At 39.0% G+C, this 22,739-nt stretch overlaps 1 protein-coding gene across 2 annotated transcripts; it reads right to left on the bottom strand.

The window, feature by feature from the left end:
* Positions 1–12,963: 12,963 nt before the first annotated feature.
* kcnj2a (potassium inwardly rectifying channel subfamily J member 2a) lies at positions 12,964–20,374 on the bottom strand. Of its 2 annotated transcripts, XR_006983530.2 has the most exons (3): positions 20,157–20,374; positions 15,277–17,028; positions 12,964–13,744 (listed from the first exon to the last, which is right to left on the bottom strand). XR_006983530.2 is itself a non-coding variant. In XM_017484212.3 (2 exons), the coding sequence occupies exon 2, from the start codon at positions 16,769–16,771 to the stop codon at positions 15,488–15,490; it is 1,284 nt and encodes a 427-aa protein (XP_017339701.1). In that variant the 5' UTR covers positions 16,772–17,028; positions 20,157–20,374; the 3' UTR covers positions 12,964–15,487. The 2 variants fall into 2 exon arrangements, 1 of the variants encoding a protein (XP_017339701.1); XM_017484212.3 differs by having other exon boundaries at positions 12,964–17,028.
* Between the last annotated feature and the right edge of the window lie 2,365 nt (positions 20,375–22,739).

The following is a 22,739-nucleotide window of genomic DNA, read 5'->3' as shown; positions in this document are numbered from 1 at the left end:
GAGTGTTCGTTGGGATTGTGCATTCGTATGGGTCAGGAACTCGTCTGCTATTTATCTAAAGTGTTAAGCCAGTAAGTACGCATGGCCACTTTCCGATGTGAAACTGGCCGTAAAATAACAACATAAGAAATGTACAAGAATGAATCTGTAAAATAAATAAATAAATAAAAATCATTCAACAGTGGCATTTCTTGCTTCTTACATCTACCATACTTTCAATCATTTCCAAAATGAAACACCCGCATTCAACCACTGATAGGATACACTGAGGGAACAACTGAGATATCAGCACTAACTAAAGTATCTTCAGTGTAACTAAGGATGCAACCACTTTGGAGTCTCTCACACTTAGTCTGATAAATATATCGATAATAATTTTGTAAAGAGTAGATTACGAGTGATTCCAGTCCTTCAATGATTTAATCATGGGCTCTGTGAGCAGTAAGGCATGGGGAATGATCGATAGTTATTAATAGGGGAAACACTATGGGCAAATGATGGGGTTGTATTAAGCAGAGTTACTGTTACCACCATGATGCTGATTAGTTACCTATAACAGCATGTCCTGAAGTGTTTTATTAATCTTACACCACAGAAATTTGGCAACAAACAACAGAACACTTTGTCCAGTTTATACATTTGTAGTTACATTTAATGTTTTGCACCACTGTTGTCCTTGTCAGCTTTCATGTTACATATAAACTTAAAGTGCAAAGTTCCTTGTCCATAGACTTCCCATGTATCACGTTAAGGAGGTTAGGACGGATGCAATAGCAGTTAGGAGCTGTAATGAAGATTATAATATCCAGAGGGCAAGGCAAAAGACATAAACAAAGACAGGCAGTGGTTAGGTGGTCAGGCAAACAGGTTAGAGCAGGTAGGGCAGAAATCCAGGTCAAAGGAGTAAACAAAGTTAAAAGCCAGGCTAACAAACACTAGATAAACGCTTGGTATACAACAGAGAAAAGATCAACTGAGTGTATTACTTCACAAAGACATTGTGTATGAGAGTCTCTTTTATGTGTGGTATGATTGTGAGTGTAATTGGGAACAGGTGTCTCTGATTAGTTCTCAGAAGAAGGTGCCGTAGTTGGCTATGTTTGTAGTTTGTGTCATCCATCCATCCATCCATCCATCCATCTTCTACCGCTTACTCCTTTTCAGGGTCACGGGGAACCTGGAGCCTATCCCAGGGAGCATCGAGCACAAGGCGGGGTACACCTTGGACAGGGTGCCAGTCCGTCGCAAGGCACAATCACATACACACTCACACACTCATTCATACAATACGGACACTTTAGACATGCCAATCAGCCTACCATGCATGTCTTTGGACTGGGTGAGGAAACCAGAGTACCCGTAGGAAACCCCCGCAGCACGGGGAGAACATGCAAACTCCACACACACAGGGCCATGGTGGGAATCGAACCCCGGACCCTGGAGGTGTGAGGCGAACGTGCTAAAGTTTGTGGTGTATTCTGGGAAATGGAGTCATGAGTTTGCCATGACATGACACCATGGAGGAAACACTTGGAAAGCTACAGATTTACCTCTGACTCTTACAAAGTGCTGACACTGAAGACTCCATCCAAAAATGCTTATTAAATAAATGTTTCCTTTACCATACTAATGATTAGATGTTTTTCTTTGTTCAATATCAATAGATGTCCTATCCATTTATTATTAGTCCTAGGGTTATGTGAAGCGTCCACCATACAAACCCCTGTTAATTTAGAAATGACAACATATTAGAACAAGTGCATTAATACAAACCTGTCATTTGTAGTTGGCACTGCTATTAGAGGTGCTCTGTGAAAAGCTCTGTGGTATAAATAACAATAATAAGCTTTACAATTAAAAAAAAAAAAGAAGTCAGACAAGCTAGTTGATGTGTTTGCCATCATTTCTGTTCTCTTTGTTCATTCAATCTGCGGCAGAAGAATTTGAACAGAGTCTATTTCAGCGCTTCTTGTCATTATCTTTTTGAAAGAAAGCTGGTAATATAACAAAAGGATAACTGTTGGGAGATGAGATTAGCTCTGGCAGCTACTACTGCAACCAAACAACTGTTGAGCTAAACGTATCCTGATTTTATCTCGCAACCAAAAGCACGGTTAGCTCCAGCAGACAGAAAAAGCTCTTCCCATTGTTCCCAACATTCCTGACCTTCACAGCTCCAATCACTGATGCAGCAAACACACCCACACTGATGGGTTGTAGGATTACATCTATCCCGGGCGTAGCCCATGGCTTCCACACCGTGCAAACGAAACTCAGCCAAAATTTACTGCCCAGTACCCTGCCATTGGACCACTGGATTCACGTTTCGAGTTATTAATAGACTGCTTTACTCGCTACAAGAACGTGGTCAGACCCAATTAGCATTATGCTCCACCACCCAGCCTCCCCGGCCACCTGATGGTTTTGATATTCCTGGTGATTGTTTGTTCCATGTGCCAAGTACCATGACTGGCAAATGGACCAGGAAATAGAAGCTGATTGCACAGCACCTGTAAAGAAAAAAAAAAAAAAAGAAGAAGAAGAAGAAGTTTGAACCATGTATTATTAGCACTAGTTTTATTTGAAACATCCTTAGCAGAAATTACAACTCATCGTCGAAACTCATAGTGCTCTTGATCAACTCATAATATAATGCAAAAAAAAGAGGCTAAAGTGCATAGGTAATGAAACTAAAAATGGCTAACACCCATTCAGCACGCGATCACACTGAAACAGAACTGCCACCTAAAAAAAGCTTCCATCTAAAAACAACCATCTGTAGGCTGTGTGGAGTGGGATATATTTAGTAAGAACTTGAAACCATTTTCTATGGGAAGCTCACACATTGTCATGACTCAGAGAGGACAGAGAGTGACAGCTGGAATTTCACTGCCTCTCACATTGATCTAGAAGGAATGATTTTTGCATATATGGCCATCACATGGGTCTGCTAAGGATGTTAAGTCATGAATGAATGCTCTTACAGTAAGTTGCATGACTAGAATAGATGAATTAAAGTTCTTAGTTGATATATATCCCTTTTATATCCTGTGGGAGAAACCACTACTGAACTGTACGACCCATTTTTTTTTTTTTTTTTTTTTAGTCCAACAGCAGTTCCATTTCATGTTGAACCAGACATGACTTTGCAATTGTGCAATCTTGTGGTCAATTTGCCAGGCAATGCAGTCCTCACCACACACAAACACATTCCCTGGACTACACTAACCACATGTTATTGCTGCGGGAATGTTGGTGTCATTGCTTTTGTTTATAGAAAGTACAAAAAAAAAAAAAAAAAACCCCACACAAACAAGTGAGATTTGATTTGAAATGTGGGCCCTCAATATCGAGTAAGGCTGTGTCATGGTCTAAAATAAGGCTTGAGGGTGGCCTAGATCAAATTAACACGATGATCTAGCTCCATTATCGTCATCTTGATGGTTCTGCTGATGGTGATGGCCTTTCTCTAATGGCTTCCCTGCATGTTGACTGGTGTGTGTTATGCGTTACAGGAGGTTAGATAGTGCAGCTTCAGAGCACTAGGCTAAAGCCCAAACCACATGTTTGCGTAAGTCCATATGAAGATCAGGGTGGAACCGTGCACAGCAGCCATTGCAAGGCAATTATTTCCTTTTTATTTTATTTTTTTATTTTTGCCAGCACTAATTCTATCAATATTTGATCTAAATGAAGAAGGATGATGGTGATGCTAATATCATTTCCTGTGCTATTTATGGAATTTTCCACTTTCCATTTGCGGCTACAGCAGACACACAAAGGGCCTGAGATATTTCAGTCACACATCTGCTACACAAGAAATTCTCTAAGCATGTTTTGAATTTTTAGCATCTTACTTGGACCTTTTGGAGAAAGTGATATAATAGTGTGCTGCCATAATAGACAGAAAGCGCACACACACACACACACACATACACACACACACACACACTCAAGTGTATATCATTCAATAAAGTCTAATAATGTCATATTTAATACTTCGAATTTAATCATTCAAAATATAAGTAAGGAATGCAACACAATGTGGCATGCTATTATGGGAAAATAATCAACAGTGGGGTGGTGTGATGTGGTCCAACACAACGTGGGGTCACTGTTAGTACCCTGAAGATGATGATATTCCAATAATAACACAAAGGGTTTCATTCATTTTATACCACAGCAATTTGACAATGCTAACTTATTTATTTATTTATTTATTTTTTAAAATTTGTTAACAAACTGCATCACAAATAATCATTATTATCAATTTATCGTGACATTTAATGTCATGGAACGTCCGCCAAACAAGTTCCTTCCTGTAATCACTTATAGCACCTATAAAAGGTTCACCAGCCACTCTTTTTCACTCTCTTGAAGATAACATGACGAAGAAATGCAGCTTGTCACGTCACTAAGAAACTAGAAACCGCAAATGTTATATCTTTACATCTAAGTTTCTTTCCATAAATATTATATAAACATCTCCTCACAGAAAACTTAACCATATAAACAATGGCATATGTTTAAAAAAAAATAAAGAAAAAAAAACAATTTTATGTATAGTGTCCACAATACCATTCCCTGTGTAAGTTGTAACTATAGAAACAACAACATTAGAACAACCATATTAATATAAACTTGTGATTTGCAGCTGCACTACTGTCAGTACTGCTGTTCTAGGAAATTAATCAATTACTAGAAAATCAATCAATTAACCTTCTGACCCGGTGCTGGGGGGGTTTCCTCCGGGTACTCCGGTTTCCTCCCCCTGTCCAAAGACATGCATGGTAGGCTGATTGGCGTGTCCAAAGTGTCCGTAGTGTATGAATGGGTATGTGAATGTATTTGTGATTGTGCCCTATGATGGATTGGCACCCTGTCCAGGTTGTACCCTGCCTCGTGCCCGATGCTCCCTGGGATAGGCTCCAGGTTTCCCCGTGACCCTGAAGGAAGCATAAGCGGTATAGGTGATGGATGGATGGATGGATGGATAACCTTCTGATGCATCAGTATCCAGAATTTAACAGTAAAAGCAGTGGCAGGTCACAGTATCTTTAACAACATGTTCAAGTGGCTATGGTTATCAAACATCAAAGCCATCAAGCAGATTATATCCACACTTAGTTTCTTTATCTGAGGTCTTTAACGTCCTGGATTAGCACCTCATAATGTATCTAATGTCACAGCTGTTTCATGTAAACAATATTATTGCTATAACAAGAGCGGTTATTTCAGACAAGAGTATTTCAGTAGGCCAGATGGATGGAAACATACCGCATTATTCCCTATGTACAATCAGCATCTCATTGACCTTATCCAGGATTACTTGAGAGCTTATTAGGAAAGAGTGTGTTGGCATTTGTTTCTGACGTTTTGGCAGCTTATGGGTCAGATGATATATTTATACAGAGCAGTGGAATATATCTATGAGATTAGAACTGCAGGTATAGCTCACGATCATAGATTTTGGTTGGGAAGGACAACCTTAAATATCGCCTCAAACAAAATGAAGTCGAATCACACTTGACTTATGGTATAGGCTATTATCTAGTGACTTGTGAGAATATTTCCCATAATCAGCACTTGATCGTTGATAATACTTGAAGGAACTTGAAGGAACAAAGTAACTATGTGCACCAGTTTTCAACAAGAGAATAGAAAGATGTAGTCTGGTATAAAAGTCACCACCGCAATGCAGACGAATAGCCTAATAAAAAGTCAACAAACAAATGTCCTTATTTGATCAAACTGTTTAACTTCAAATAAATTTAGCTAGGCAAGCTTTCACATGTGCAATCTTTCCAATCAGAACTTTATTGAGAAATTATATGTCATATGTCCAAAGACACATTAACAGCATAGATAGTTAAGTAGCTAGCTCCATAACAATGTAGATTGAACTTGTTAAATCTTTCTAATCGTTTAGAATCGTTTTAATAGTTTTCATTTTGATAATGTATGTTCATATGGATTAAAAAAAAAACAACCCACAATACTTTTGTATGATAGAGTAGATGTGGTTCCCGTTGCCATTGTGAGTGTGTGAAATGAACACAGAAGATGTAATATCATTAACCGTCCTGTCCGCTGTTCTCCCCACAAACATTATGTTCGTATTATGCGAGCATGGGGCAGCATGCATTCTTCCCCAATAGGCCTCTATGGTATACTAGCTAATATCATGAATAGCTTCCACCCTGATTTCCAATGCAGTTAGATTTTGAGATTTGTTTTTAAAGATAGGAATATGTTTTGGGTGGCCCCAAGGAAAGATAAAACTTGCTTTCATTCATGTGTGAGACCAAGCCCTCTTTCCCAAAGCTGCCTGGTATAAAAGGGCACGGCTGGGGAACATTTGTCAAAGTTTGAAGCCTGGTGTGGAGCTCAGGTTTCCTGCCAGAAACAGTTGCCCAAGGTCTCCTCTATTCTCCCGTCCATTTTGCCTGGCTGTTAATGTAGCCAGGTCAAGGTCATGCGCCTTTTCCAGCTTCTGTCTATCAGAGTTAATTCTGGCCATGAGTGACGGTGAAATGATGTGCATTTGGAAGAAGGCATAGACAACAAGAAAAAACAGGACACCAGATTTACTTTCAGTTGTTCATTAGGGAGCTTTTGTGTGGAAAGTAGGGGTATAATGACACTATCTCCATCTGTATCTGTATTCAACTTTAAACCCAAAGTGGGTATGGCCTAAACCAGAAGTTTTTTTTTGTTGTTGTTAACAAACCCTACCACTATGCCATTGGAAACATTACAAAACACTGAGGAATTAAACACAATGTTCTAGTGGAATGTGCCTGGACAGTCTTCAGCTACAAAATAGCCATGGCCATTTTTATTAGGTCGATTCTGGAACGTCAAGTGTAAAAATTGTCCAGGTATTGTCTTGCTTCATTCATGATTTACCGGTATATCATAGTTTTATGTCAGAACCATATTTATGCTCACTAGATTTGATTTAATGCTGTGAAACTGTACAGATGGAAGAATGTACTAAAAGTTGTTAGTTAGAAAGAAGGTCTGTTATGGAAACTTACAAAGCAGGATCCTCAGTTTTGATCCTCAGGAAAGATTCTATTTTAGTATTTTAAGTAGATTGTATTGATGTTAGTTTTCACTTTTTCCACTGAAACAACTCCAATGATTATAGCTTATTGGATTCGAATTACCATTTCCCAGGAGTTTGGCTACATGGGTGGCACAACGTGGCAACTACCCCCAGGAAAAACCCTGCCTCCCCCAATCAATGCCCCATCTCTGGCCTCTCTGGCCATCTCTGGGAGGATAATTCAGGCAGAACTCATTAATAATACCACTCTGTCTTTCTACCTCCATAAAACATGGCAGTAGGTGGACTTGCTATGCTAAATAACCCCTATGTGTGAATGAGTGTGTATGTGTAATGTGCGTGGTGCTCTACAATGGACTGTCCTGTCTAGGGTGTATTTCCACTTCATGCCCATTGAATAGGCTCTGGATCCACTACAACCTTCACAAAGCACTGACTGATGATCAGCGAATGACTTTAATAAGGTAATACATATGTGCCTCTTTGTGTCCATACATATTTTTCACCAATAAACAAGTCAGATATTCTCCAACTACAGTCTCGTCCTATACATAAACACATGCTGCCACACCTTTGAGTGTTTGTGTATATGCTGAAATATACCAGGAATTGAACGTCAGTAATCAAGCATTCCACTTTTTCACATTTGTCATGTCTTTTGCTTTTTCCCCCACTCGAATTGCAAAACTAAGTCAAAATTTTTCCATTTCTTGATCTTGCTTTAGACACTCTCTCCTTACCATAACAGCAGGAGGACTCACGTTAAGGAACCAATAACGCTACCCCGTACACCATACAATGAACAGATGTAGAGGAAGGAAGTGGCAATCAGAGTCTCCACTCCAGTTTCTAGACATGTTTCCGAAGAGGAAAGTTGTATACAATAGTATAGCTGTGTGAGTACTACACTCCAGCATTCACCTCATCCACAGAAGAGTCTAATTTGTGTTTAAGGCTAGACTTAGCCCTGTACTAATTTGCACTAGTAATGGTGATGTCTCAGTTCCATTTTCCATCACACAATATAGTCAAAATATACACGATCAGGTCCATAAAGGAAAAATCCACCCTTAACAATTTGTACAATAACCTTGATAATTAATGTCATTTGTTAATTAATGTAATGTTACATTGCTTGTATTTCCTCATTTGTAAGTCGCTTTGGATAAAAGCGTCTGCTAAATGAATAAATGTAAATGAATGTAATTTTCCAAGCATCTAAGATTTAATCTGTGATAAAATTCGGTGTTGATTTTTTTAGCTTAAACTTTTAAACTTTCAGCATGATTGTGTATTAACGGTCTCCTACACTACCCTCGACTACCAGCTAATACTGGTACCAGTAGGACTCAGCCCTATAACTTCCAACTCTTCGTCATTGTGCTCATCGTCTCATGCTAACTAGCCAAGCCAAGTCTCTGCCATAGCTCAGCGCAACTGCCTATGTCTGCATCGCATCCTGTAAGTTTGAGTCCGGCATTTGCTCCAACCTCTCCACTACCTCTCTATTGGATTGAATGTGGCTGGAAAATGCTGAGTGACAAAACAAGCTCTTGCTCTTTTTTTTTTTTTTTTTAGGAAACAACAGTGCAACCTGACCGTTACTGTATGTTTGAGATTGTAGACATTTTTTCAGCTATAAAAAAAAAAAAACCCGTTAGCATCTGTGACATCACCATGGCGTGCAATAAATGATTGCAATATTTCAATAGAACCATATTTAATGTGTTTCAAGGTGGAGATTTCAACACATGATCATACTGTACATTCTGCTGCCATTCTGGGAAACTCTGTCAACAATTTGGCAGCATGCTTCACATGCCTCATAGGAAGTGTGTGCCTTTCTCCTAGAATTGTACTTTGAGAATGAGAGATGATTCATCATATATTGTGTATTCAGCATGATCCAGAAGTCTGAATCATCAAGAATCACAGAACAATTTTTTATTTATTTATTATTTTTTTTTAAAAATTTTTTTTACTAACATGTCCAATAAGACTTCACGAATATAAGTCTCATCATGTCAAGAATTATGATCTGACGTGATCTGCAAAAACTGAAAAGCTTACAGGTTGCATGGTCCGTGTGAAGCAGGAAACCACCTGATCCAGACAGACACAACAGTGGAGGGATCACAGCAGGTCTCCAAGTGTGGGACAGAGCAGTTCCCAGACTCACACTTCTTAGAGGGGTGTTTTCCGGTTATAGTTTAGAGAATGGATTGTTTTGTGGTTGTTTTGGTGAAGGAAGCCCCTCAGGCCGGCATTGTTTACTGTTGCTTCTGATCACAGCTGGTCAGAGAAGTTTAAAGGTCTAGTGAAGTTTTGAAGGTCTGGATAAAAAAAGAAAAAAAGAGATGTCACTGAGGACAAATCATGATTTACATGAGAGAGGCGACCTGACGTGCTTTACCCTTGCACTTGGTTCCTAAAACCACTTCCCTGAAAACTCAGTATAAAAATAGAATAATCAAACAGGCATGTTGTGGTTGGAGCACCTGCAGACCACCTGAGAAGCTTTTCTATTCCATACAGCTTTCATTAGTACGCACTATGATTTGTTGAATGAAACAAAGATTTTTTTGGCAAATTTGCATGATAAGACTCTGATAGATAGTGTCACGTGCAAGCTGACATTCTTCTTTCATGCAGTCAAGCACGAGTTCACTGGAAAATAAATGTAAATGAATTCGTGTAAAATGAATTCTTTGGAGTTTCTTTTAGCAGTCCTCTGAGAGATTGAACTCTTTACCGTTTACTCACCAAAAAGGTAAATTTAGCTTTCCTGTAAAACTGCCTTTATTCTAAAACTCCAACGAGCTTGACAGGCTGCCTCCGATAAAGGGCCTTAAAGTTGAGGGTGGGGTGTGTGTAGAACAGCGTAAACTCACCACCTGCTAATCTCTCTAAGGCACTTAACAATGTGCACAACTCTTCCTTTCAGGCAGGAAGTACTGCCCCAGCGTGCCTTTCCGGGCCACCGTGTTAAATTAATAATTCAATAAATAAATGGAATATTAAATGGTGTGACCGGAAAAGGGTGACGCTTGAATGTGTATTTTCCCACCAATGGAGCGGTCAAGCCCAATGTCATAGTACACACTCACACTATAAACCTTTTCTGCAGTCATTACATCAGTGGAATGAGCTCACCACTGTCTTTAGAGCGCCACTGTTCACCGTTTGAGAGAGCAATGCATTTCTTTTTCTCTGTGAAACCCGAGATATCAAGCTACAAAGTGAAAGTGTGTGAACCATTTAAGTAAGGAATAAAACACAACAAGGTGTGCTGTTATAGGAAAATGATCAACAACTGGGTGCTGTGATGTTTGCATGGCTCAAGACAAAGTTGCTCCACCCCAAAGCTGATTTTCTGCCCAGTAACATCACATCCTGAAGTGTTTGTTCCTTTTGTACGACATCAATTTTCAAACGATTTTGGTTTTGAATTTATTATTGAATGACGCGTTATCATTTTAAACAATGATAGCTACATTTAATGTTGTGTAACATCAACGAGACAAGTTCATAGCAGCAGCGGTCGTCCTCTGGATATGAAAAACAGACTTACAAAGAAAATTCACTGTTCTGTCAAACTCATTATCCGTTGTGAATGATGTCACAAGTGTTCATGATTAAAGTAATTACACTTGTAGAAAATTTTGTGCCCCCCCACATTGGGTAAACCTTACATTTTCCATGTACTGTAGAACTCCAAGTAGAATTGTTTTAGGCCATTATATACTGTATAGATCATTACAAATATATATTATACAGTATATTATTTCATTATTATACCACAGAGTGGTTGAATTCTCAAATCTGATTGGTCAGAAGGTGTTAAGAACGCTAAATTACCCAATGAGACATTAAAGAGTCTACCGGACCCTTACAGGTTCTAGGTATTACAAAGAACATAATTCCTAATAAGGTGGAGTTTTTACCAAATACTTAAGTAGTTAATACATATGCCATACACACTTTTAAATCAAAAGGATTCTTTAAGGGTTTGTATAGTCATATAAGTGTTCTTAGCTTTCCAAAAGAGCTCTACTTCTAATGGTTCTCCCAGAGGGACAACTCAATGGTCCGCACTTATACAGTGCTTTTTTTAACCTTAGCATTTCTACAAAGGGCTTTACACTGGTTCTCATTCACCCATTCTCACACCAATGGTAGCAGAGCTGCCATGCAAGGTGTTAGCGTGCCATTAGGAGCAACTTAGCGTTCAGTGTCTTGCCCAAGGACACTTTGGTATGTGGGCTGGAAATCGGCATGTTGGCCGGGAATCGAACCGCCAGCCCTATGATTAGTGGACAACCCGCTCTACCACCTGAACCACAGCCGCCCAACTGAAGAATGCTTAAGGGTTCTAAACTATATAGGATTATTAGGACATGTCAATATTTGATATATCGTGCATTTAGGATATCTTTTTAGTATTTATACGTAAAAACAAGTAGTTTACCTTTCTACCTGAACGATGTTAAGGCAATTTGATTAGGACTTCTAAATACTAAAGTTTATTACTTTAGTATTTCTGCACAAATGACAAATCTGTGTAGAAATACTAAAGTACTGCACTTTAGAAATGACGTATTTATGAGGAAAATACGGACAGCTTGGAGTAATATTTGAGTCTGAGCTTTAATTACTGTAATATCATCATGATGAGCACATATACTTCTCATTTCATTATCAGATTAAGGTTTTTTTTTTTTTTTTTTTTTACTGGCAATAATAATATATTGCATGTTATACATATATTACAACCAACAGAAATACACCAGACATTACGACATATAGATATTTCACTCATGTTTTTAGATAGATAGATAGATAGATAGATAGATAGATAGATAGAACAAAGTTACAATACACAAAAGACAGTAAGTAAATAAGTAAATAAGTAAAATATTCAAAGTAATGAAAGAATAAGTAAATTGATTGTAGCGAAAGCAATCAGAAAGATTTACTATTGAATGGAAATTATTTTATGTTTTTGTTAGCTGAGAGAAACCATCTGCTTTTTCCTCTCTCTCTCTCTCTCTCTCCATCCTCCCCTTGTACTTTTCCTGTCCATCTTTCTTATTAATGGATCTTGTAATGACTATTAGCAAATACAGGAATGATCTCTCACACACGTACACACACATACACACACTCTGTTCCCCTTTTTCCAGAAGTCCAGGCCCTTTAAGTTGACATTAGTGTCCATCTTGCTATCCTGTGAAAGAGGATTTTTTCCATCGAGCTTCCATCACTCCTCTAAAACATGAATCACAGCCTGAGCTTGTCGAGGGAAGCAACTAGAGCCAGAGTCAGCTCCTAGTACTCAAAATGAGCCCCATTTCCTCTCACGAACGTTCTGGGATTTCTCACCTCGACATAATGACAGAGGATTACACAGCACATTGCTCATGAGTGCAAAACCACAGCCTTTTATGTTAAGCATTAGGCACACAAGGAGTGCATAGGTATGAAGATGGTATTTGTTTACTGCCTATGATGGTAGGAGTAAGAGCCTTTTTAGAGCCATACTTTAGTGAAATCCTGTATCTGTAAACAAATCTTTTTTTAACTGGAAGGCTGATAAGCTAATATCTTAAACAGTATGAGAAATGCGAAAAGTGTGAAACTAAGAGAGAGGTACAGATGTTGTCTGACATCATTCTGCGTAATGTCCAAGATGAATGTTTAACAAAACATTTGTCTAATTCATTGCCGACCTTAAGCTTTTTGAACGCGATCCCATCAGGCATACAGTACATGGATAATTCCAAGACAAAATAAGAAGTGAAAAAGGATTTCAGGGGAGCCAATACTTTAGAATGCTAGTCTAAAGAATTCTCCACGAGCACACAGTGAAAGTCAAGCAACACTTCTTTTGATTCTTCATTCATATTTTATTGAAAAACAGAAATAAAATAGCATGTACAATAATTATTACAACAACAATAATAATAATAATAATAATAATAATAATAATAATAATAATAATAATAACAACAACAACTTCAATAATATTAGTCATAATATAAAAATCTGTACATTCCATTGTTTTTTGCAGTACAAGGAAGACTGACAGAAAAAACAGACTGCAAAAAGTACTGGGATATTTACAAATCAAGGAGAAACTGCACGCAGGCCATCAGTCATTGAGAAAGGCTTCTTCAGTTTGATAGGTCATTATTCATCAGGCCTATTGATTCTGCCTAGTAACCTAGTGTTGATGTTTTTTTTTTTGTTGTTGTTTTTTTTTTTTTAAGTGCAGAGAAAACCCCCCCAGAAATAACAATAGCAAAAAAAAAAACAACCAAAAAACCCAACCTAACGCAAAGCTAACACAAAAGCGGATACCGATTCATGTAGATTTGTACGCTTTTCGAGTGTAAATCATAAAATAAAGCAACTGTTTGCTGATCTGAATATTATTATCTCCTTTTAGAGAGCACTGGAGAAGATCTGCTCTGCTTAGAAAACTTCCCGACATGTAGCGAGGCTGGTTTGATAGCACGACATCGGCTGATAACGTGAAATCTCAGGTTACGATCCATCCTGAGGTCGGTGCTGGTGACGTGATCTTGGTCTAATTACTCAGTCCTACAGGATTCAACGACCCAGAGCATGAGCCATGAGGGTTGAACTGCAGTTCGTCAGGTAAAGCTAGACCTTGGTGTCATGAAATTTAAAAAAAAAGAATAATAATAAAAAAATTAACATTGTAGGGGTAAAAACATCTGTAACAGTGCTGTTTTCTATCCAATTTTACAAAATATTAGCTACCTTAAATCTCAAGGCCATAATACAGTGCAGTTTTACATATTGAATATTTAGGTTTTATTGTAAAAAAATATATTTTTAATTCATACAAGTTGCTTGTATGCAAATCTACACATTTCTAGCAACCTTGGAACACTTACTTATGCAGCACTATAATATAATATAATATAATATAATATAATATAATATAATATAATATAATATATGACATTATATTACATTATATAATAACACTGACGTTTAGGGGATAAGGAGTTTTCCCAAGAGGCTACACTGTAGCCTTATTTCTCATGATCTCTGTGATATTTTCCTTTAAAAACATTTGGCTTTGAATATGAAAAAAAAATCTCATATAATAAGCATGTGTACTAAAGAACAAACAAAACCAAAATCCCATCAAAAATAGTTTCTTCTTCTTCTTTTTTTTCTTTTTCTGTCCTATAGACCTGCATCTAATATCTTTCAAATAATTTGATGCCTTGATTAGAATACTCTTTAGAATATTTCAGTCTTCTCCAAAACCCTATTATAAGATGCAACATAGCAGCATGTATGGAAAAACATTCATTAGCGCATTCTCACTCTCTCTTCCCAGTGGATGGGATGACTGCTGTGTCTGGCTTTGACACCGGTCTGGCCCTGTGGGAGTTACCACTGTAAACAGGCATGTTCCTTGCATTTCCCCAGCTCCTGAGCCTGCAATTAAGCCCAAATGACCCACGCAGAGCAAACTACTAGTTACATTAATAGCAAGTAAACTGTTTGTATTGTGGCCACAGGTCACACACACACACACACAGACAAGCTCACACACACACACGTCTAAAATCAGAAGTTCCCAACAGGAATATTTCAGGGATACCTTTGACCCCTTATGAGAACTCACGCTAACAATAAGGTGGTACAAACGGTAATATATTAAATAATAGATTGACCAATGTTCATCACTCGTATGTAAAAAGTTGGACCATTGTATATCTATATGACACGACAGGGCACTATAAACACAGGCATTTATCTATGATTGCATCTGTCTGTACTGAACAGATGTAAAGGTTTCGTTTGGTTACTGCCCTATCTGACAAATAAAGAATTTCTACGTCGGAGATGCTTGGCTATGTAATACAGGCATAAATTAAGGTAAACGTGCACACGTTGGTATCAGTACGAGTTTAGCTTTTTTTTCCCCTCTACAGCATATATGTATAAAATACAATACATGATTTGATATCATTCATGCATTAGTAGAACACTCTTTTTTTTTTTTTAGCCTGTTCATATCAGTCTACCACTGCTGGACAAATGCACAGGAAGACATGCCCGATATTTTCAAGTTTTACATAGCAGTTACATCCTCTCCACTGTGTTCCATCAAAGAGCAATGGTCTAAAAGGTAGTGTTGCATAACTGGATAAACCCACCCGCCCTTTCGTGTGCACTCATTTTCAGTGCAATGCCTCTTTATAAACCGGATATATTCATCATGAACGCTCTTGTTCAGTTCATCTCTTAACCTCTCCGCGCAGCTGTACCGTCAGCTTAAGTCTGCATCCCCTCAGGACCTCAGTTCAGATCAACGTGCCTATTTGATCAACAGGCAATTACTGGACTTTTCACAGGAGGCCTATACAGTCATATTTCTGATTCTCGCCTCAGTGGCCGTGACTCTAAAGGAACACTGGCTTGATTGTGGTCAGAGTCTGAGCCAGTGTCAGTGTGTGTGCTCGTGGGCAGCAGTCCACCCCCGTCTCCTTCTTCCTTCTCCTCTTTGTTCGGAAGCACCACCTCATTCTCGTAACAGAAGGAATTGGGATTGGAAAGGATGTATTTTTTCTCTGCAAGGTCCCTGGCACTGCACAGCGGGGTGCTGGGCACCTCATAGGTCTTGTGAAAGCGCGAATAGTCCACTTTGTAGTAGTTCTTCTCCTCGAACAAGACTGGCTCGAAGCGGTGGCCCCAAATGACCTCACTGGCCAGATATGAGCTACGGCACTGAGTTGTCATGGCTGTCGCTTCCACCATACCTTCCAAGATCACCACGATCTCAAACTCCGAACTGTCTAGCTCCTGCTTGCTCATGTCATAAAATGGGCTGTCCTCGTCAATCTCGTGGACAATGGTTATTGGAGAAACCAAGAAAATACGGTCAATGCCGCTATCAAAGCCCACATCAATGTCTATTTGGTCCAGCGGGATATATTCCCCCTCTGCTGTAGTACGAGACCTAAGGAGCTGAGCCCGAACATGGGCCTCTACCAGATGGCTCTTGCGCAGGTTGCCAACCCTCCACATTAGACACAGCTTGTTGTCCCTCATGGCCACGGTAGCATTGTGGCTGAACACCAATGTCTCGTTTCGCTTTTTAGGCTTGGCCATCTTAGCCATGACTGCACCGATGATGAAAGCGTCAATGATGCAGCCCACGATGCTCTGGAAAACCACCATGAAGACAGCAACGGGACATTCGTCTGTCACATAGCGGTAGCCATAGCCAATGGTGGTCTGTGTCTCAATGGAGAAAAGAAAAGCTGCAGTAAAGCTGCTCACATTCGAAACACATTTCGGACTGTTGCCTTCCAGGTCTCCATGGAAGATGGCGACCAGCCAGAAGATGCATCCGAAGAACAGCCATGAGAGCAGGAATGCCAGGCAGAAGATGAGAAGCATCCAGCGCCAGCGAATGTCCACGCAAGTGGTAAAAATGTCAGCCAAATAGCGCTGACCCTTTTCACTGACATTGATGAACTGTACATTGCAGTGTCCATCTTTCTTGACGAACCTGCTCTGGGGCTGATGCCGAGTATGCACCTTGCTCTTCCCATTCCCATAGCCATTCTGCACCGCCATAGTGGCCAACTTCATCCCGTCCTCCTCTGATGACACAATGCTATAGCGGTTAGCCCGCACACTTCCCATCACCTCTGTCTGGGAGGGTTGTGCTGCTTCTGCTTTGGAAAACAGTCTGAGTTTCTGGAAGAAGCGTTGGAGAAACAGTTTTGAAACTCTCACGGAGACCAACACAAGAAGGAAATGGTGGGACCGTTTAGAGCTGGACGCAACAGGCGTCACTCTGCTCCAGTTAGACCTTTTGACTGACAGAAAGGTCTGCAGGGCCTAGTGTGCACTGATCACTCTGCTCTCATCTGCTCCTTTGTTCTCATCAATGAAGTGTCCTACCAAAAACAAGAAATTCAAGTAGACAATTAGTTTTACTTTTCTAAATATATTGCAACATTTGACACATACACCGAGTTAAATGTCTGTTGGAATTAATACCAACCATTCTTAACAGATGTTGATGCAGGATACACACAAAAAAACAACAAAATCCTACTATGAAGCCAGTGAGGACTCTGACTAATCCCTTAGGTTAGTTCAGAACCACAGAATGTGCCAAAAATATTTCATTTGGTTCTGAATAAAATAACAATGAGTAATTTTAGCTCCCATTCCCCATAGCTGAGAGATTGTAAGGTAATGGTTTGCTTGGTCATTTTTGGCAGCACTACAATTATAAGACAATTTCAACTTTTGACTCAAGGTCATAGTGCTTCCTTAAGATCCCATGGAAAATCTGGCTTATGTCAAGTCAGCATTACATTGCATTTTGCTGACTCTGCTTGTCTAATATGGTTTTGTACAGTTCCACCTGTGGAACAAACAATAAATGTGTTGCTGCAATTATGGCCTCAACAGCAGAATGGATAGGAATTTCTACTTGCCCCGAAGCACAAAGCTGCTTTCCAGCAGTCGCTTGCAGCACTTTAATGCCCCACCAGTGTATTTGTCAACCTGTTCACTCCACGCTCCACCAGCCTTACTGCTCACTGGTGCATTATTAATGCCCATTTTCACATACTTTGCTAATCACACAGTCAGGGAAGATGGAAAATGTTTTGCATGACTACATCCTTTACCAGTGCACTGGTACACACTGGCTGGATTTCTCTAACCAGTAGCAGAGTCCTGGAAACTTTTCCAACCACACTCTAAAACAGATTATTTTGAGTATGCCGGCCTGCCCAGATAGCAGATTATTCCGGGCCAAATATGGTTCAGTTCAGGCAAATAAGGGCCAGTTATGTCAATGGCAAGTGGATTGTGGGCCAAAAGAGTCTGAACTATGTGCAGCAACATTAAAGGTTTTCATAGAATTTGGAGAATTTGGACTTGGCCCAAGTGCAGCATTTTTGGGCTGGTCCATATCATGCCTGAGATCGGTTCTCATCAAGGTAGAGTTGTGGCTGTGTTTTGGTTAGAAATTTGGTTCGAGTTCATCAACATCATTCCACAGTGGTAAGTGCGCTAGATGAGGAAACAGTTAAGTGTAGACCAGCACTGAGCCTTCCATCACTTTATCATTTACTGTCATGGTTGCTACTTTTCTAAACAGTCTAGCACAGTGGCTTAATCCGAGATATTTCAGCTGGATTATAAATGAATGCAAATCTGAATCCAATTTGATTTCCACAAACTCTAGCAGAAACCAATAGTTTGTGATCCTTTCTTCCTGCTTGGCACAGTACGGTGAGACAGATGGGACTGGAGGGCTCATCCACAGGGACCTCATCTTCTCTTTCTCAGCTGTGTAGGGCTAGGCCTGTGAGCGCTATAGCATCACTCGTTATCATCCTAGATCTGTTCTACATGTTTTTAACACGAACCCACAGCAACCAGCTATGACAAAAGATGCACGTTTTATTATCTTCTACATTTCCACAACATTAAAGTATGATGAGAATTTGATTTTGCGAAGAAATAAAATGACGTACGATTTTCTTATTCATACAAACGGGTAATGATCTGTACGTTTCCTTGTTGGTCAGGTGATACTCTCAGTGGTACTTTCAGTATGTATCCTTAATCTAGAAAGGTGCATGTTGTATACCTCTAAAGAAATAAATATTATGTACCTTAAATCATTTTAAAAGGTACACTAGATTCTCTTTAAATATGAAAGATATATATTAAAAGGTAAAAATATGTATGTTTGAGGGTCCAACAAGGTACAGTTTAGCACTACAATTTCCTTAGTGTAGTAATAACTCTCAGCATGCCCTTTTTTTTTTTTTTTTAGCACTGATTTGATTGTGTCCATGCCTGCAAACAGAACTGAAATAGCTTTTTAATGGATTAAATGTGATTCGGAATGATTTGTGATGAAGATAAAAGTGAGCTGCCTTTGAAATCTGATGGCTGGAAATGGAAATGCTACAACATATTCTACTGGATAAACGATCAAATACCTGGCAATGCACACAGTCAGATTGACAGATGGGACTGTTTCTTTGAGTAAATGAAATGTAATATAACTTTGTTTATGTCTAGGAGGAGTGTTTAGTTTAACAGAGACACACAGTGGAAAATGTGACCTAAAAACTCTACTGTGACTGGGTATTCTTTATTTTCAGGATCAACCTCTTATCCATCACTTTAAAAAAAAAAAAGAAAAAAGAAAAAAAAAATAAAAAAAAAAAAGAAAAAACGTGTCTAAGACGGCACATCATGCATAGTTTGGCCTGGAAGAAGTTATGTATGAGTGAGTCAACATTGCCATGAACATGTGGCTTATCCTGCCGGCTGTCTAATAAGAAATGTGAAAAATAAGTAAGTAAGTAAGTAAATAAATAAATAAATAAATAAATAAATACTGCGACATGTGCACCGCACCGCTGTTACTTCTGCACAACTTTACGCTTTACTTTGATCTTAATAACAATAATAAATACCACTTCGGTTCATTTATTATTACTATTATTATTTTTAGCTGTGATTGCACAGAGATGTATCTGCTCTGGAAATGTCCAAGTCAAAAGTGTCCTATGAGCTCCAACAGGTGCAAAGCAGAAGAAACACTGCACATTTAATCAACTCCCTGTTTAATCATGTTAGTGACGTACTGTAAGAGTGTGTGGCATGAACTGCATATTATTATTATTATTATTATTATTATTATTATTATTATTATTATTATCATCATCATTACTCCTTTTTTTCGTGCTATGCATATCTTTTTAATATCCTTCTTTCCCATACTTTGGCTTTTAAATAGTTAAATCATTAAATGATAGATTTCCTTCTACTTTGCATGCAAAGCTTGCATGATATTTAGATATTCAGCTTGTAAAATGACTTCTTTTTTTTGTATGAAAAGCTGAATTCTTCATTGCAATGGGCTATCAGGTTTTTCCAAAAATATATTCTCTAATGAGGCTATAATCTCGCTTGGAGAATGCCAGTTTCAAACAAGCAGGTGAATACGTGAAACCAGAACATCCCAACAAGATTCATTCAGCCTTACCTGATGATCATTGGTAGTCAACAATCCCCCCAAAAAAAGGAAAGAAAGAAAGAAAGAAAGAAAAGAAAAAACATTCTACACGGTATATCCAACTAGACGTGTCACTTTCCACGTTGACGTCCGCTGCATCTGGGTATAAAACGCGGATTATTTTACTATAAAATAAACTAAACACGCCCACGTGTTCAGCCGGATCCTAATACGCGCTTACGCTCATGTGTTCGTCAGTCTGCGCTCCCAAAACAATTTAAATAGAATACAACCGGTCCACTCCGCCCCCCGGTTCACATCCAGCCAATGAGAGCAACATAAATACCGGCTAGCCCCACCTCCTCCTCCACAACCAGCCAATTACAACAGGCTAAGATGAAAAGACCGGCTCTCTTCTCGCCGGCTCACAACCAACCAATCAATGCGCTCTAAACGGAGCCGGTTCGAGTCTCCCTCCTTTGAACTTCAACCAGCCAATCAGAGGACTCGGGTAGTGACGTCACCTCGAGCGGCGCATAAATCCATCTGCTGGGTTGAGACAAGTACAGAACAGACTGAGACGTGAAAGGGATTTTTACACAGCAATACCGATCTTAATCTGATCATAGATGTTTTTGATGTAGACTGTGAAAATGATTTTTTTTTTAAAGTGACTGCTTAATGATATTTAAAGTCTTAATAATATTTAAATTTGTCATAATTTATGGGCCAATTTACCACCAACAACAAACAAACAAAGTTAATTCCAGTAAGTAGAGTTGCCAAACATAATTGGATTGTCTTTAAATATTTACAGTGCTATTTATAGTGATGGGGAGGGAGGAAAAAATCAAATCAACACACACTGGAGGGTTAAACTATTTCCACTTCAAATTGAGATTTTCCCCATGACTGATTAATGTTTGTCTACTATGCTGTCCGAGAGAATGCAAGCATGCAAGCGTTTTATTGAAGTATTTCGTGAGAAAGTCACATTTCCGTGTCACTTCCTTTAAATATAAACAGTAGCATAATCTAGCGGGTAGATAAAGAATGGTGTGAGATTGAACTCTGGAACAACTTATTGAATTTTATATTGATCTCAAACAATACATAGGCCTAGGCCTGGTGTTACTTCTCGTTTGTGGTATTAGCTTATGCAAACTGCATAACGTTTGCTCCAATGTGTGGGACGTTCTCCATCTTGTCATTGCTTCCTTAGCAACATTGCATGACAGTATGTGTTTATTTACTCAGGGGAAATGAAATGATATTGTAACCAATGCATAGCACAATGCTAAATATGTTTCAACATAAACAGCTAATCAGGGTTTAGGTATTCTTCAACGGCATGTTAATTTGGAATAAAAAGGTTTTACTCAGTATAACCTCAATACAATAATAATAATAATAATAATAAAATCAACACAACTGCTGTGCTTTTTTAAAAAGAGATCCATCAATTATCTTGATCTGGAATGAGCTAGTTTTTCTCTTGCCCTAACCAGCTTCTGTTTGAACAAGGGCGCAATGTCACACTGCTTACTAATCATAAGCTAATGAGGCGTGTTGGACTGTGTTTGTGAAGCTGTTTTCGAAGCGCTTATTTTTAGATCTTTTCTTGTTCACTCTATAAATAATGGCGCCTATTTATAGCTGTCTGCTCTGAGTTGGTGTTTGCCTTTCAGGTCGATTTGAGTCGATGCTTGGACAAGAGCTGTTACTAACCACAAGGTGGAGGCCTGGAGGCTTTAGTATTTCCCGATGTCCTCTCAAAGCCATGGCCAATTGAGGAGAAACTGTTCACAGAAGATGCCTAAAAACATCTGCTCTCCAGTCTACACGAACAGAGGGCTGCCAATTTTCAGGAATAGATCTGAGAGAGAACTGGGATGGTGTCAGCCAGAAATGACTGTAAAAGCGATGATCCTATTAACACTGTCAAGATGTACATTTTTGTTCCCCAAGTTACAAATAATGTACATGTAGCCTGTTCTGTAGATTATGTAGGTGATGCTTGTCTATAATAAAGTAACTGTAAACTCAAAGGTAAAGTGTATTCCTCTGCACCAGAGAAGCACTATTAGCACCACAGTCAAAATGATTTGTAGGCCTCATTTAATGAAGAAAAAAAAAATTCACCCTGCCATGGGTATATGCCTGGTGGTTAATGTGTTTTTATTGCAATATTGCAAAAAAAATGTTACAAACAACTGGGCCTTTCATATGCTGAACAAACAAAAGATATACACTTATCAGCCATAACATTAAAACCACCTGCCTAATATAGAATATATAATAAATTTGTTTCTCCCGTGCAATCTGATTGAGATCTGGATTGAGATTTGGAGGCCGAGTCAACACCTTGAAATCTTCGTCATGTTCCTCGAACAGTTCCTGAACAATCTTCAGGATTTTCACAGCTATGACGCACAGTGTGTTCTGACACCTTTGGTCCTTCCTTGGACCACTTTTGGTAGTTACTAGCCACTGCGTAATGGGAACACCCCACAAGATGTCGTTTTGGAAATGCTCTGACCCCGTCCTCTAGCCATCCCAATTTGGCCCTTGTGAAAGTCACTCAGATCCTTATGCTCGATCATTTTTCCTGCT

This window comes from Ictalurus punctatus, chromosome 13, assembly GCF_001660625.3.
Source record: "Ictalurus punctatus breed USDA103 chromosome 13, Coco_2.0, whole genome shotgun sequence".
Taxonomy (NCBI): Eukaryota; Metazoa; Chordata; class Actinopteri; order Siluriformes; family Ictaluridae; genus Ictalurus; species Ictalurus punctatus.
Note: the sequence above shows the minus strand (reverse complement) of the source record. Positions and strands in the feature narration are given on the sequence as shown.

What these genes read in the sequence shown, in the direction of transcription:
- kcnj2a (XM_017484212.3), bottom strand. Translation starts at nt 16,771, where the DNA reads ATGGGAAGTGTGCGGGCTAACCGCTATAGCATTGTGTCATCAGAGGAG.